Below are 16,378 nucleotides of genomic sequence, written 5' to 3' on the forward strand. Positions count from 1 at the left end.
CACTTTTACCCCGCCCTCCCCGCCAGGCAGGTTCAGGGTGGCCTCCAAAACTGACAAGCAGCATACATACACAATAAAATATAAATGCATGGCATCAGTTAAAACACAACCAATCAATATAAAACATTCATTAGATGGCGATAAAACAAAAGTGCAGTTTAAGGACACATTCAGCGGTACCCCCTCGTTAGGTCGTATTGGATCAGAGTTCACACAGGGCGCTGTGTGAACTCTGATGCCTCCCCCCCTTTGCTTCCCCCTCTGACACCACTTCCGGTGATGTCAGGGGGCATGGCATATGTAGCTTATTAGCATACCATATGCTAATGAGCTCCTGCAGCTCTTTTTCTATGAAAAGACCCCTGACTGTCCCAAGCTTCCTTGCTCAGTAGGGATTTGTACCTGGGCCTCCTACATCAGATCATGGTCTCATCCTCTTACCATTACACTGTGGAGAACACAGTAAGTCCTGCTATATTCAGTGGGACTTACTCCCAAACAAATGTATATAGGATTAGCATTTACATCCAAACAACTCTGTGTTCTGAAGGTTGTTAGAACCATTGAAATCAATGGGGAAAAATAGTTTTTTTGCGGTTACTGGATTTGAGAGGAGGCATTTGTTTCTTTTAGATATTTACAGGGCTATTTTTGGGCAGGAACGCACAGGAACGGAGTTCCAGCTGGCTCCCAAGTTGGCCACGCCCAGCAGAGGAACGGAGTTCCAGCTGTCTCCCAAGTTGGCCACGCCCAGCAGGAACTCATTAGCATCATAGGTCACACCCAACAGCAGAAACTCATTAGGATTGGCTACATTAGGGGTGTGTGGCCTAACATGCAAAGGAGCTCCTGCTACAAAAAAGCCCTGGGTTTTGACAACAAACAAGGTAAACAGAATAACAAGCAAAAGGTGGATGTGGCTGGATAACCACACTTCTGGTAACATGGGGGTGCATCCTAATGTGCTAATGAGCTGTGCTGTCAGGGGTGTGGCCCAATATGCTAATGAGTTCCTGCTGTTGGGTGTGGCCTATTATGCTAATTAGTTCCTGCTGGGCGTTTTCTACAAAAAGAGCCCTGGTTATCTATTAATAAATATGACACAATTTAACATTTTTTTCTTTTAGGGACCACATGGTGTTAGAGGAATTACTGGCCTCCCTGGACCTAAAGGAGAAGGTGTACGTATAGTCCAGTTATCACTATTTACTATTATTATTTCTAGAAGCTGCAGCAGCATTGGTAATTTGCATTGCTATCAGTTTAGTCCTCTTACAAAACTAGGGAAAAGGCGTGATTTACATAATACCAATGTGTTACATAAGTTGCCATTTCTTCCTCAAGGGCTTACCAGGAGTTGATAGCCGTGAAGGGATCCCTGGCATGCCTGGAGCAAAGGTACTTAAAGTTAATATAATAATGTTTAAATTATAACTTTATTTTAAAAAATGGCATGTGTCTCCCCTACCCCTCATAATCCTGTCTTGCTTTCAAGAGATACAAGTGAAGCCTTTCTCTTGCCTGCCTAGCATGCTCACAGCCCAGTCAACAGATTAGCTCTGGCAAGTAAGACCCATTCTTATATAAAAAATCAGGAAGCTCTTCCCAAGCCAGTTAGGGTGCAATGCTTGGCAGAAAGTAGAAATGCTGAGCACCAAAATACCCAGTGTGATTATCTTGTTTGATGGAAGATAGGCTACCTATCCTAGTTGAATGACAACCCTGTCATTTAAATTGTTGTAGATTATGTGGTATGTCAACTGTCTTTCTTTACTGCTCCTCCCATTTCTTGTTGCCTGAAAACATGAAACCAGGCAGTCAGGTAGCAAAATAAGCATTAGAACAGAATGCATCGGGCCACATCTGGAGGTCAGAAATTCTTTTATTTGGATTTAGAGTATTTGTTATAATTTTTAAATTGGGCATGGGTTAGATCAGATTCAATTTGTCAATCTATTTCTGTACATACTAATTAGGAGGAAACAGAGAATGTACTTTGCAAACTCTAGTGATGTACCGTTACTGACAGGAATCTAGCATCCTCTTAATTAGGTTATTCTACCACTTTAAGGGTAGAGAAAGTCCAGTTAAAATCAATGTGCATTTATTTTTGCTATGGGGTTGTTTTGTATTTTTTTGCCCTTATGTTGATGAGTTTGATGTACTGGGCAAACTGGAATGTATGCAACACAACTAAGTCCACCTTTACATATACAGCAGAAATATGTAGAATTCTAAGGTTGGAAAATGGACTGTGCCATTCAGACAGCAGGAGGGTAGTCACATTATCAATACAAATAAAAAGGCAGAATTTAAAGAAGACTGAATTTTGCCCTTCACATGCTGAGCTATTTTTTCCCTTGTAAGGGATTATTAATTTGAGACAAATTTACAAAAATATAATCTCTCACCTATGGTCTGAAGTGGTAACATTCCATTCTACCATCTGAGCACCTCTGCCTGCCTGTGTACCACCTAATTCTGCTGCTAAGATAGACCTGGCCTGGGAGCTAAATCCAAGGGAGTAGCCATGTTGGTCTGAAGCAGCGGAACGAAGTCTGTGGGCACATGAAAGCTCACACCTTGAATAAAACTTTGTTGGTCTTAAAGGTGCCACTGGACTCAAATTTTGTTTTAGTGCTGGGAGCATACAACATGGGACAGGCTCTCACTACTTGTGAAATCAACAGAGTATCTAGCTGGATGATGCTGGATAGTGTGCTGGTTTAGATGGGCCATTCCTTGATATCCAGCAACATGCATCTTACATGTTATGTTCTCACTAGTTTCATAGTCTCGTGACTATGATTAGGATGCTTTGCACAAGGCCACCTTGGGGTTTTTCAGGGGTAGGGTCATCTTCCCTTTCTTGCCATAGATTGTGTATACCTTTCCATCCCTATCAAAGAATCCTCACCCCTTCTGTACTGGCATTCTAAGTTAATGTTGGTACCCAGGCCTGTAGCCATGGGGGGCCCTTGGGGCAACGCTGTAAAGAAGTTGTAACTCCAGGGATTCACTCTGATAGTGCTCTTCGTCCTGGCCATTTTGTTTTAGTGCTGGGAGCATACAACATGGGACAGGCTCTCACTACTTGTGAAATCAACAGAGTATCTAGCTGGATGATGCTGGATAGTGTGCTGGTTTAGATGGGCCATTCCTTGATATCCAGCAACATGCATCTTACATGTTATGTTCTCACTAGTTTCATAGTCTCGTGACTATGATTAGGATGCTTTGCACAAGGCCACCTTGGGGTTTTTCAGGGGTAGGGTCATCTTCCCTTTCTTGCCATAGATTGTGTATACCTTTCCATCCCTATCAAAGAATCCTCACCCCTTCTGTACTGGCATTCTAAGTTAATGTTGGTACCCAGGCCTGTAGCCATGGGGGGCCCTTGGGGCAACGCTGTAAAGAAGTTGTAACTCCAGGGATTCACTCTGATAGTGCTCTTCGTCCTGGCCGTGGGCTAGTTGATGCACAAAAGAGGGAACTCCACATTAAAAAAATAAACAGTTCTCTTTATTTACTATATCCAAGGACGAAGCGGGAGAGGAGGCAGGAAAACAAGATAACAGTCCCGTATTTAATGCAACTAAAAGCCAAAGTTTCAAGCCTTCAAATGAATTCCTCATACAAGGCTCCTGAAGAGGGACAAATTCCAAAAGTCTCTCGGCTCTCCTCCAATTTCTTGCTTTTCCTTCTCTGTCTGACGACTAACGGCTGATAGTAACAACACCAACTTACTCCCTCTCTATCCACCCCACGTCTTAAGCTATCTCAGCCTTAATTGACCACAGCTCTTACTACCATGCTAAGAGTTTACTCTACTCTCCACAGGGCCTAAAGAAATGAAGAAATCATAAAAGGCTTGAACACTGCTGCCACACCCAAAACCCCATACACATAACACTTAATCCCTTACAAACGCTCCCTCCCAAATTTGCCCTGCACCGTCATATCCTGGTCCCCCTCCCTTGCTCCAGGAGACAGAGGGAGCCTGGGGTGGACACATGGCGTCTGTTTTTCTCCAAGGGTTCCTGTGTCTTTAAGAGCATCACGGCCGTCTTTGAAGAGCCACATAGGATGGGTAAGCTGTGCCTATCCGCTCTTAAAGGTACAGAAACCCTTCTGGAGGGGTCTTATGCCCAGAGGTCCTATAGTCATGCTCAGCTCTGCAAAGAAGATCAGTGCCCTTTCTTCTGGCCCCCGCTGGCCCCAAACTCTGCTCTGGGCTCTCCAATCAGCTTGAGGAGGGGCGAGCTGGGTTGGGCAGGGCTGTAGCGGCTCCTGAAAGAGGAGGGACTCTAGAGGAGGCAGTGCTCCTGCTGTGCCTTTCGAAGTAATCCAGGTGCCTCCGCTGTTGTCCTTTGTCCCAGCAGTGCTGCCCCTTCCATAGGGCACTCCCTGTGGAAAACAGCGCTGGAGCGCTGGATGCTCCTCCAGACTCCTCACCCTGCTCCCATTGCTGCTGCTGGCCACAGCAGGTGCTGCCAGACAGGAGTTGCAGGGTAAACCCTGCTGGCACCCCCCCCCCAAACACCCAGCCTGGCACCCCTGGCATGGCAAGTCCCCCACTGCCTGGCACCTCTGGTACCCCCTTTGCCCTGCACATTGTCATCCCTCTGCAACAAGGAAAGGGAAGGCTGCCAGTCCCAGCGCATGGTATGCTGCAGCATCCCTGGCATCTAAGGGGCACAGCTGAGAAACGTGGTAGATGCCTGGTGCTTTTGAACTCAGGCGCCACTCTCTCTCCTCCATCTGTCCTGCAAACTCTGCAAAATTTGCCCTGGAATCCCCACCCGCCCGCCCTGGAACCCCCACCCTCCCCACCCTCCCCCCGCCCTCCCATGCTGTCAGCTCCACTGCACTAAACTCCTCCCTGTTACCCCCCAACAAAAAATTCTGGCTACAGGCCTGCCCTTACCTTCTTTTCGGTGAGTCCATCAGTAAGCATCCTGACCCTCACCAGCATTCCCTTTGCTAGATGGTTAGAAACCGAAGGGTGCTTGAATCTGCAATATCTCTTCCACTGTTATGTTAAGCAATATAGGTGTATGTATATGTATGTATATATGTATATAATATGATTAATTTTTGCCTAATGCCAAAAACATTGTCTTTCAGGGTGAACCAGGAAAACCAGGCCCTCCAGGTGATGTAGGAATTCAGGGACTGCCAGTAGGTATCTTCTACTTTTAAAACTTAAAACACAGTTTAGTTTACAAACGAAACTGAAGCCAGCTGTTTATTGGTCCTACATTTTACTGTAATGGTAGATATGGGAATGTGTACATTGTTGCCCTGCAAGGCACTTATTAGCACTATTAAAACTTGGACTGTGCCAGTAGTGTGCAAAAAGGGACTGAACTGTGTAGTGATCCAAAGATGATGCCAGTTACACCCTAGAGTCAGATTCGACTGGCTTTCGAGCAAGGGAAACCTTTACCTTTACCTTACTTTCAGTTTAGTGCACATCCTAATTCACCTTCTGATGCTTCTAGGCACTCCTGTTTGAAAGCTACTAGAACTGGACCCAAGTGATGATATCAGTTTCCAATCAATTTTATTTGTTATCCTGTCCCTCCAAGGAGCTGAGGGCATAGTTATCAGTTTCCTGTTTCAGCCTTACAACAATCCTGTGAATTAAGTTAGGTTGAGGGAGAAAAACTGGCCCAAAATCACTTGGACTGCTTCATGGTTGAGTGGAAAGCTGAACCCAGTTTTTCTGTGTCCTAACCCCCACATTCTAACTGCTATACCCGATAAGCTTTTGTACAATGGGACTTAGTGCTGTGTAATTTATTGAGATTATGGGTATGTTTTTCTTATTTGGCTGGCTGGGGGATAGTGGTTGTGGGGGTAGTGGTGACTGATTATCCTTTTAAAATATTAAATATTATAGTAGTGTAAATTAAGACACCAAGCTGCAGACTGGGAGGTCTGTAGTTCGGCAGTTCAAGATCCTAGTGCTGTGTGATGGAGTGAGCTCCCATCTCTGGCCCCAGCTCCTGCCAACCTAACAGTTCGCAAGCAAGAAATTGCAAGTAGATAAAATAGGTACTGTTTCAGTGGGAAGGTAACAGCGTTCTGTGTGCCTTGGTGTTCAGTCATGCCGGCCACATGACCACAGAAATGTCTTTGGACAGTGCTGGCTCTTCAGCTTGGAAATGGAGATGAGCACTGCCCCCTAGAGTCAGATTCGACTAGCTTTCAAGCAAGGGAAACTTTTACCTTTACCTTTAAAATCAGCTGTAACAATATTTATAACAGGAAATATTTGTAGCTATCTATAGCATTTTAAACATTTTAAACAATGTGTTTTTTCAGGGTTTACCTGGCTCTCCAGGAGCAAAAGGTGTTGCTGGCCCAAAGGTGAGGTATTCTACACCATTTCAGAGATGATTTTGTATTCCATCCTTTCTTTGAAGACAACATACATGAGACTATCCTATTTTATTTTCACAGCAACCCTGTACACATTATGTAAATTAGAGAAAGTGAGAACTTTGTTCAGTGAGTTTCGTGGTTGGGCAGAGAATTGGACCCAAATCTTCATGGTCAAACCCAACCTTTCTGTTTTCTACACAGCACTTAAACACTGCTATCCTATCCTAGTGACTTCAGCAGACTCATAAAAGTGTAACTAATCTTTCTTAGATACATTAATGGCTCTCCCTCTGGGAACACTCTTAAGTACAACCCCCACTATCATTGCCATAATCAGAGAAATTAATTCAGTATAAGCATTTTTTGCCACAGTGTATCTCCTTTTGGTATGGGATTTAGAATAAAATAAAATGGTCTATATTGTAATGTCCCTGTATAAATCTATGGTACGGCCTCATCTGGAATACCATGTGCAGTTCTGGTTGCTCTATCTCAAAAAGGACAGCACAGGGCTGGAAAGAGTACAGAAGAGGGTAACAGAGCTGATTCAGGGATCGAAGCACCTTTCATATAAGGAAAGGCTGAAGAGTCTGGGACTTTTCGGTTTAGAAAAGAAATAACTAAGAGAGGACATGATAGAGGTTTATAAAATTATGCACGGAGTGGAGAGAGTAGACAGATAACTTTTTCTCCCTCTCCCTGAATAGTAGACATCAGCGTCCAATGAAGACGTTGATGGGTGATAGATTCAGGACAGACAAAAGGAACTAGTTCTTTAACATAACAAGTGATTAAAATCTGAAATTCACTTCCAGAAGAGGTAGTCCTCAGGCACAGATGGCTTTAAAAAGGAATTAAATGATCTATGGAACATAGGTCTATCAGTGGCTACGGCCCATGTAAAGGAAACCTCCACATTCAGAGGCAGTAAACCTCTTAAATCAGTGCTAGGAGTCAACATCAGGGGAAGGCCTTAGCCTCTGTACCCTGTTGTTGGCCCTCCAGAGTAACTGGTTGGCCACTGTGAGACAAGATGCTGAACTAGTTGCCCCACTGGTCTGATCCAGCAGGGCTCTTCTTCTGTTCTTATAAGCAGATAAAATATGGAACCTTTGGGGGGTACTGCAAAAGTAATAAAGGAATGGCAGTAAAGAATAGCACAAAGAATATTTCAGAAGCCTGTACGTAATGTTGAGTGAAAGAACAAACTAATGAAAGAGTGACAAAAATGAAGGTAGCACATTTAGAAGTTTAAAAGAAGGTATTTTGTTTTACTTGCTCATTTAAGAACCCATACAGTGAAATATGCTATATGAGAATAAGTTGATTGTCCAAGAAAAAAGAAAGGCAAATAGGGATATCAGCAATTTTGAAAGGTGTTACCTAGTTTGGATTTTAAAATAGGACCGGGATGGAAAGGAAATACATGAATTGTCATAATGGATGTACTAATAATTTTCTAATGGTAAATATGGATATGGTAGAGAAAAAGACGGGTGGTATTGCATTGCTAGGACTGCTGTCAGGAAACACAGATGAGTGACCGTGGATGGCTATAGTAATATAAATGAAGTCAGGAGATAGCCAGAAGGAGGAGAAAATGGTTCAGAGTTTGATGAGAGTTCTTAAAACATGCTTAGAGGTAAAATATCTGATGGAATGTGGTTAATGAAATGAGAGGGAGAGAGAGAGATCATAATGTATGATTTAATGTATGCCTTTTGATTTTTACTTGTTCATTTTCATATAGTTCTGCTAGAATGGCCTGATAGTATTTGGCTTTGGCTAACCTCATTTCTTTCTAACAGGGTAACACAGGTCCTCCTGGAATGCCTGGCTTGATGGGGAATTCGGGTAAACCTGTAAGATCATTACTACCTCCAGTTTCCTATTTTTTTAAATCTATAATGTTTGCATTTTGTGCCGAATCAATTTTGAAGCATGTTCTGTCTCCTGTAATCATGAAAACAGGGGGAACAAGGGCCACAGGGGGAACAAGGCCCAATTGGACCCAGAGGACCACCTGTGAGTACTTGTTCACTTCTTGCTTATTGTTTATATTTTCGCTCTAGATTTTCAGATCTGTGACAATAATGGAGAACATGTTGGCTTAGATCCAGTAATGGTCAAGCAGAAACATAAATGGACTTAGTGCAGTTCTACTTGCGCAATATCTTGTGCAACACATAGCTCTTTCCTCTTTATATAATAATAGTGTACAGAAATTAGTTGCACAAGATCTTGTACAAGCTGAAATGCAAGTGGGGATACAATAGGTCTGACATAGTGTAAGCAGCTGTTGCAGTCTTTTTTGTATGTGTTTCTGCTTGCACAAGATCTAGAACCTTGTAGAATGCACCAAAAAAAAATCCAGACATTCACATCAAACAGAGTTCTCACGGTCAGTAGAAGGACTGAACATGTGGTATCCACCATTTTGTGTGGTTCCAGGATGTATTTCAGCTACTCTGCCACATGCTATGTAAATAGGCCCGTCATCAAAGACATTTTCAACCATAACTTTATCTAGATTCTTGTGTGAAATCTGTTGCATTTTTGTCTGGTTTGTTGTACTTTAAGCGTGAAACACAAAACTCACAATCAGGTCTTCTTCATTTGGTCCAGAGAAAGCAGAGCAGATAAAGTAACTGACTCTGTTTAGATACTGTGTTTATTATTTTACATGATTTGAGTCTAAAATTTGTAAGCTTTGAAATGGTTGAACAAATACAGTTCTGGAATGAGAGATCTGCTTTAATTCCTTCATTGTAAATGGCTACTGTAATAGAAGTCTAATCCGGAAAAATAAATAGAATTCCTTTTGGACTCTAGTAGTGCAGGATTTCCTGGAAGGAAGAAAATGGTGGTGTGGGAGAATAACTTGCAGGAAGAAGAAAGGTATAGAAATGAGAGCAGTATAGGCTCTTGGAGACTAAAGTGTTTGAAGCGCTTTTCACCTTTACATGCTTTCCATTGTAAGAGCAAATATGAGGACAAAGCTGGATGTTTTCTTTTCCTGGCTTGGACACATAAAACTGTAGTTTTGCTAACTACACTATAAATGAACCATTTTAAAATTAATATTGGGGAGCAATCTCAGAATAGTAGGATTCTTGTGCTAGCTGCCAGCCCCCATGGGAGGAACATAATTCTCAGTAGTTGCCAGGACAAACCACAGTTTATCATGGGGACCAGGCTGCTCTGCATAAGAATTCAGTTTCTTGTTACCAAGATGTCCAGACTACAAAGGGGTGGTTAATATGGAGGCATGGTGTGGAAAAGAAGAGGGAATGAAACTGTTGATTTGGTCTTTCTCATCAGAAAATAATGAGTAAACGAGACTTTACTGGTCAGCTTCTTTCACATATAACACATGGGAAAGGGCAATGCCTGGAGCAATGTACTGAGGGGAGGACTGGTGTTGGAGGGAAGGAAGGCTCAAATGCCCCTCTCTTGTTACCTCCTCCGGTATTGTTAAAGAAAGTCACCAGTGCATTTTGCATATGTGTGGAGAGGACTCACAAAGAAAAACACACAACAGCCAGCTTCCTGTCTAGCCAGCAAATTTAAAAAAGGGATCTGAAATATGCCACATGATATGTTAAAGATTCTTACTGATATACAGGAAGTGGTTGGAACACATCTTTAATCCTACTTAAGGTTGGAGTGGAGCAAGGATACTTCACAGTTCACATTAAACTAGCTACCCATTTTTTAATCCTTCCTGAAGGCTGGGAGAGTTGTATGTGACACTCATAAGCTCTTAATAAACATTCCTTCTGTCCTTCCACTGTCACCTGGTGCGCAGTGTACCACTGTGATGCCACATAATACAAAGTCAATGATGTGTATACATGAGCCCCTCATCATATTGACTGAAAATGTGGGGAGAAAGGTGGGCACAGTTCACACTGAAATAGGATGCTGGACTAAGATGGAACACTGGTCTGATCCCATGGGAGGAGGGGCTAGTGTGTCCATGCCCGCTGTCCATCGCCATGCGTTCGGTCAGTGTGTGAAGGGGTTGTGCATAGATGCTACTGTCACATCTCACTGTACGCAGGACTGCTTGAGACGATAGTAACCCAAAAGGTGTGTGTGGGGGGGGAGATAATATGGCTTCAGCCTTCGATTAAATTGTTTCTCTCCTGGGTTAAAATTGCTGCAGGAAACTAACAACACACAACTGTACTTCAAAGGCATACAGTTTCCTATAATTGCATGCTTTTGTCATCCTCATTTTTTTTTTTACAGGAAACAGTTAAATCTGTTTTAGATGTCGATGGTGTCTGCAGCTGTAACAATAGATACATTTAGAAAACTCTTTGGAATGAAATAATTAACATCAGCAGCACATGCACTTTTATAGCCTCCTGTGTCCAGTGGCATAAGAGAAGCCTTAGGCAGAGAAGTGTGGCTTGTGGGCCTCCCATGCCAGGAATGCAGTGCCTGGCCAAGGCTAAACCCGAGTCTCATAAATCTTCCTCTATTCCCTTTCTCCGTCATCTACCATCTTTCTCTCCTTTGTTACCTTAAGTAGGATCTGTAGAAATAAGGCCTCCATTGTTGTGTACCTTCCATATTCCATGGTCAGGGCTTGCTTTTTTCTTTTTAAAGAGGTGCCGGAATTCTCTAGAGGGAAATTAGGTTTTCAATCTGTATACTGAAAACGCATGAATTTTTAAACGTTTTTAAAAGAATTCTGTCAAAGAGGTTCTGGAACCCCATTCTGGCATGTTCCCCCAGAAAGAAAGTCCTGTCCCTGGTCAAGCCTTGTCTTAAAACCCAGGGTGCAGACATTTCTAAAATGCAAGTGTTAAACTAAGGAAACAGTATCGTGGCACTTCCACCTTTCTGGGAAAATGGCATTAGGGTTTGGTGGCTACAGGCGTGTTTGTGGGCATTTCTGTGGTTAATTAAGGACAAAGTAGTTTCCTAACAGGATAATGTGGGATAATCTTCTAAACTATGTTCTAATCCCTTAAAGGGCAAGTAAAGGTTTGCAAAATCAGCTATCCAGAGAAAGTGGAGTTGTCACACTGTGTTAATTATTAGCAACACCCATTGCTAAAATGAAACAGGGGTTTCAGATTAAACACTGAGCCTCCCCCCCCCAGCTTGTTGTTCCAGAGACCAGCGTCTCATTGGCATCTCTTGCTTTGTACAAGCTTCCAGGATTGCAAAACTTTCCATAGTTCTGTCTCATACTTTTAATGAAAAAATGTGGTAAAACACTACTGTTGTTTCAAATTCCGGTTTACTCTATGTGTTCTCTTCCAACTAGATTGACAGTCCAGTTTTAATCATGTTTATTTGGAGGTCATTCATTTTATTTCAAGGGGTACTTTTCCCCAAATGAATGTATATCAAGTTGCAAATGTGCAGCCCAAGTGTGTCATGCATACTTCATCCAAAGTAAGTCACTGTGTGCTTCAGACTGTACCTTTACTCTACCTCTACGTATATCACTTCAGCATGCTGGGCCAATAAAAAAGAAGCACTCGCTGGATACTGTTTCACAAATTGGTTCATGATAAGATGATCCACCAGCCTCTCTCAAATCAGCATACTTTCACTTACCCTGGTTTAGACTCGTTTACCTCAGTAAGTCTAAAAACCAGGCTGTGTAAAGAAAAAAATAGATCAGGTGAGAGAGGTGCTTCAGTGATAAAGCCAAAATAGGTGCAGGTTGTGGTCAGACATGCAGTTTGATCCATTGCCGTTGCTGTTCCCTTACGGATTTAAAATGCATGATCAGACAGCAATATCTGTCTATCATGCCCCAGTCATTTGCATCCTGTCCCCCACCATTAACTGCATGTTTCTTTGATACCTGTGAAAGTCCAGTCCTTTTGGGCTGAGCTGGTTTCAAAATGGATTTGCTGTTGTCTGATCGCTCTGTTGTGCACCCAAGCCATCAGGCAGGTCTGCCTGGTCTCTTGTTTTCGAGCTGCCATTTTTTTTACTAGTTAGCGATGTGCACATAAATGTATATTTGCATCTCCCCCCCCCACGGGGGCTTCTCAAAACTGTGTTTTCTTTATAAAAACTTTCAAAGAAAGATGCCTCTGTACTTCAGCTTTTTTCTCTGCTTTAGGTAAGGGGTTAATTGAAAAGATTAGAGAGCGAGGATGGTAGTGAACTACATATCTCAGCCGGCTCATTAGCGCTTGTGCGCATGCTCAAAAGACAAACTTTTAAAAAATGGCGGATGGCCTCATGGACTACATAACCCAGCAGGCTCATCAGTGCTTGTGGGCATGCTCAAAGGACAAACAAACAAACAAACAAACAAAATGGTTGATGGCCTCACTCTCTGGGTACTGTGTCTGATCACTCAAGGACAGGGTGAAAACGCTTTGAAGAGTGCTAAGGGGGTGAGTCTCATCAGAATTCTTCTGTTACAAAAAACCCTGGATCAATTAGAGGCAGGGCCACAATGGATTAAACTGTTAGTCTGACTGCAACCACAGTAGCCAAAAACAATGTATGTGTAACACGAATATAGTTTTATGATGCAAAGCCTTACCTAATCAGATATGGAATGGGGGGCAGGATGTAGGAGTGGCAAAATTAAACATGGTTCTAGACCATATACCTGATTACAGCTGGGAAGGAATGGCTCAATATTAGTTAGATTCTTATATACCCAAAGAACAATGGGAACAGCATTTTTCAAAGTTATTTAATGATCAATCTTATGAGAGCATTGTAACTAATTGCCCATCTACATCTTTATTAATTAGTTCACCTGAGTGGCCTCCTGTAACTGTGACTGAAATAAAATCCCTCATCTCTTCAATGAGGAGTAACTAAGCCCCAGGTGAAAATTTTATACCACCGGATTTGCTTAAGACTTTTCAAGATTGGTGGGCACCTGTTCTAGCCACTCTTTTTACTAACTTTGATAAGTCTGGTAGATTCCCTCGAGAATGGACCTCTTCTATTGTGGTCCCAATTTATAAGAAGGATGAGCATACCAGTCCAGCAAATTATAGGCCAATAAGCTTGTTAGATGTGGAAGGGAAGCTCTACGCTAGACATCTTTTACCCAAATTGGAATCATGGGTATGTGAGAATAATTTGATAGCACCACAGCAAATTGGTGTTAGACAGGGTCATTCTACTCTTGATCACTGTGCTATTGCAACACCTTATTAGTAAATACACAACTCATCCTTTTAAACAATTGTATGTCACTTTTATTGATCTTAAAGCCACATTTGACTTTATCTCGAGAGAACATCTATGGCGTAAATTGAGAAATATGAATATTGACCACAGGCTGCTTGAACGTATAAAAGGTCTTTATACTGATACAAGTATGAAGATCTGATTTGGTTCTCATGGTCAACTATCTAACTGAGTTAAAATAACAAAAGGTGTTTGATAAGGCTGCATCTTGGCCCCACTTCTTTTTAATCTATATTTGAATGATATAGTAGACTATCTCTTGGGTCCTGAGTTTTCCCCAGTTAAAGTAGGTGAGAAATATATTAGATCAGTGGGTGCAAGCTGATATGGGTATGATAGGTGACTTGAAAATCTCTGGTATTTATAAAAAGTTTGGGATTTATAACCCACCTTGGATATTGTCTTCATATTTTGTTAATCTAAGTAATCCTAAATATAGAAAGGCTTTTATTAGAACACGCTTTGATATGTTACCACTACTGGCCATTGAAGGTCATTTTAAATGGATGCCATATGGGAAAAGAGTTTGTTCTTGTGATCAAACTTCTATTGAAAATCTCTTCCATGTCATATTTCATTGTGTAAAATATGGGACTGAACGAAATAAGTTCCTGTGTACAATTATATCTTCCCTTCTTGGTAGGTCGGATCATGAGAAATTAGTATCCCTACAGTCAGGTAGATTTATTACTTTCCAAGTGGCAAGATTTGTTGCTTATCGTTCCTTCTTGGTAGGTCAGATAATGAGAAATTAGTATTCCTACTGTTGGAAAGAGATAAATTTATTACTTTCCAAGTGGCAAGATTTGTTGCTTCTACTTTGGAAAAAAAGGAAAAGATGAGCACTGAGTTATATTGATCTTCTCTTACTTGACCTTTTGGGTTACTCTTATTTTATGATTGTCATTAGATAAGTTTATACAGCCAGCGGGGACTGGGCCTCGCGTGCCCGCTCTGCCCAAATGGGAGCCATTGGCTCTTGCTTTGCAAGAGGCAGGATCACCTCTTGCAAGGCAGGAACTCCTGGCACGTGCTCTTCCCAAGTGGGGGCCATTGGCTCCTGCCTTGCAAGAGGTGATTTTGTCTCTTGCATGGCAGGAGCTCTTGGCCCTTGCTCCCCCCCCCATTTAAAGGGAAGTTTCACTTTAAATGGTAGGAAAGAAGTGGGGACGCCCCCTCCCTGCTTATTTAATTTATATGCAGAGTACATCATGCAAAATGCCAGCCTGGGTGAATCACAAGTCGGAATTAAGATTGCTGGGGAAAACATTAACAGCCCCCAAAATGCGTAGTCAATGAAGCAGAAGTGGATGTTTTTCTGGTAATCCCTTGCTTCCTCCATAATCCAGCGAATGTTGACAATTTGATCTCTCGTTCCTCTACCTCTTCGAAACCCAGCTTGTACTTCTGGCAGTTCTCTATCTACCCTGTAGGATCTCTATCTAGCCTGGAGGATCTTGAGCATGACCTTGCTAATGTGTGAAATAAGTGCAATTCTGTGATAGTTTGAACATTCCTTGGCATTGCCCTTCTTTGGGATTGGAATGTAAACTGACCTTTTCCAATCCTGTGGCCACTGTTGTGTTTTCCAAATTTCCTGGCATATTGAGTGCAGCACTTTAAACAGCATCATCTTTTAGGTCCTTGAATAGCTCAGCTGGGATACTGTCATCTCTGCTAACTTTGTTGTTAATAATACTTCCTAAGACCCATTTGACTTTGCACTCCAGGATGCCTGGCTCGAGGTCAGTGATCACACCATCGTGGTTCATAGAACCAGTCCACTTCAGCCTCTTCTGCATCAGTGGTTGGGGCATAGACTTGGATTACTGTGATGTTGAATGGTTTGCCTTGGATTCGGACCACGATCATTCTGTCATTTTTGAGATTGTATCCCATTACTGCCTTTCTCTTATTGACTATCAATGCCACACCATTTTTTTCTATGGGATTCTTGCCCACAGTAGTAGCTGTAATGGTCTTCTGAGTTAAATTTGCCCATTCCCGTCCACTTTAGTTCACTGATTCCCAAGATGTCTATGTTCAGTCTTGCCATCTCATTTTTGACTACATCCAACTTACCTTGATTCATAGATCTGACATTCCAGGTTCCTATGCAGTATTGTTCTTTGCAGCATCGGACTTTCCTTTCACCATCAGACACATCCACAGCTGAGCATCCTTTTGGCTTTGGCCCAGCTGTTTCACTCCTTCTGGGGTTACTTGTACTTTCCCTCTGCTCTTCCCCAGTAGCATATTGGACACCTTCCGACCTGAGGGGCTCATCTTCCGGCGTCATATCTTTTAGCCTTTTGATACTGTCCATGGGGTTTTCTTCCTAATCCATTTCCTTCTCCAGTGGATCAGACTTGGTCTGAGTTCTCCGCTGTGGCCTGTCTGTCCTAGGTGGCCCTCCATGGCATAGCCCACAGCCTTACCAAATCATGTAAGCCCCCTTGTCGTGTCAAGGCAGCGATCCATGAGAGAGGTAAATCCCTACTTATGCATATGATATACTCAGGGCCGGATGTACATTTTTGGGGCCCTGAAGCTTGAACTGTTATGGGGGCCCCTTTGCAACCAGCAACAATAGGGCAGCATCCAACAAGGTCCAAAGGGCCATGCTTCCCTTGCAAGGATCTCAAGGCTCAAATGGCAGAGAACAGGATGTTGGGGTGGAGCCCTTGAAAATGGGCCATACAGTGAGCCCCTTCCCACCAGAAAGGAGGTCTGGGTAACTGCTGTTATCTTCTTCAGTGGGGTTATTCCACGGCAGATCACCACTTTTTTTTTA

General features: G+C 42.6%; 1 protein-coding gene across 1 annotated transcript in view; it reads left to right on the forward strand.

The window, feature by feature from the left end:
- COL9A1 (collagen, type IX, alpha 1) overlaps positions 1 to 16,378 on the forward strand; it is a 140,607-nt gene that overhangs the window by 83,398 nt on the left and 40,831 nt on the right. The window contains exons 24-29 of the mRNA XM_015412655.1: positions 1,128 to 1,181; positions 1,345 to 1,398; positions 5,128 to 5,181; positions 6,331 to 6,375; positions 8,199 to 8,252; positions 8,362 to 8,415. Of these exons, the coding sequence (XP_015268141.1) occupies positions 1,128 to 1,181; positions 1,345 to 1,398; positions 5,128 to 5,181; positions 6,331 to 6,375; positions 8,199 to 8,252; positions 8,362 to 8,415 (315 nt within the window). The remainder of the gene's footprint in view (positions 1 to 1,127; positions 1,182 to 1,344; positions 1,399 to 5,127; positions 5,182 to 6,330; positions 6,376 to 8,198; positions 8,253 to 8,361; positions 8,416 to 16,378) is intronic.

This window comes from Gekko japonicus, unplaced genomic scaffold (assembly GCF_001447785.1).
Source record: "Gekko japonicus isolate JY-2015 unplaced genomic scaffold, Gekko_japonicus_V1.1 scaffold806, whole genome shotgun sequence".
NCBI classification, from domain to species: Eukaryota; Metazoa; Chordata; class Lepidosauria; order Squamata; family Gekkonidae; genus Gekko; species Gekko japonicus.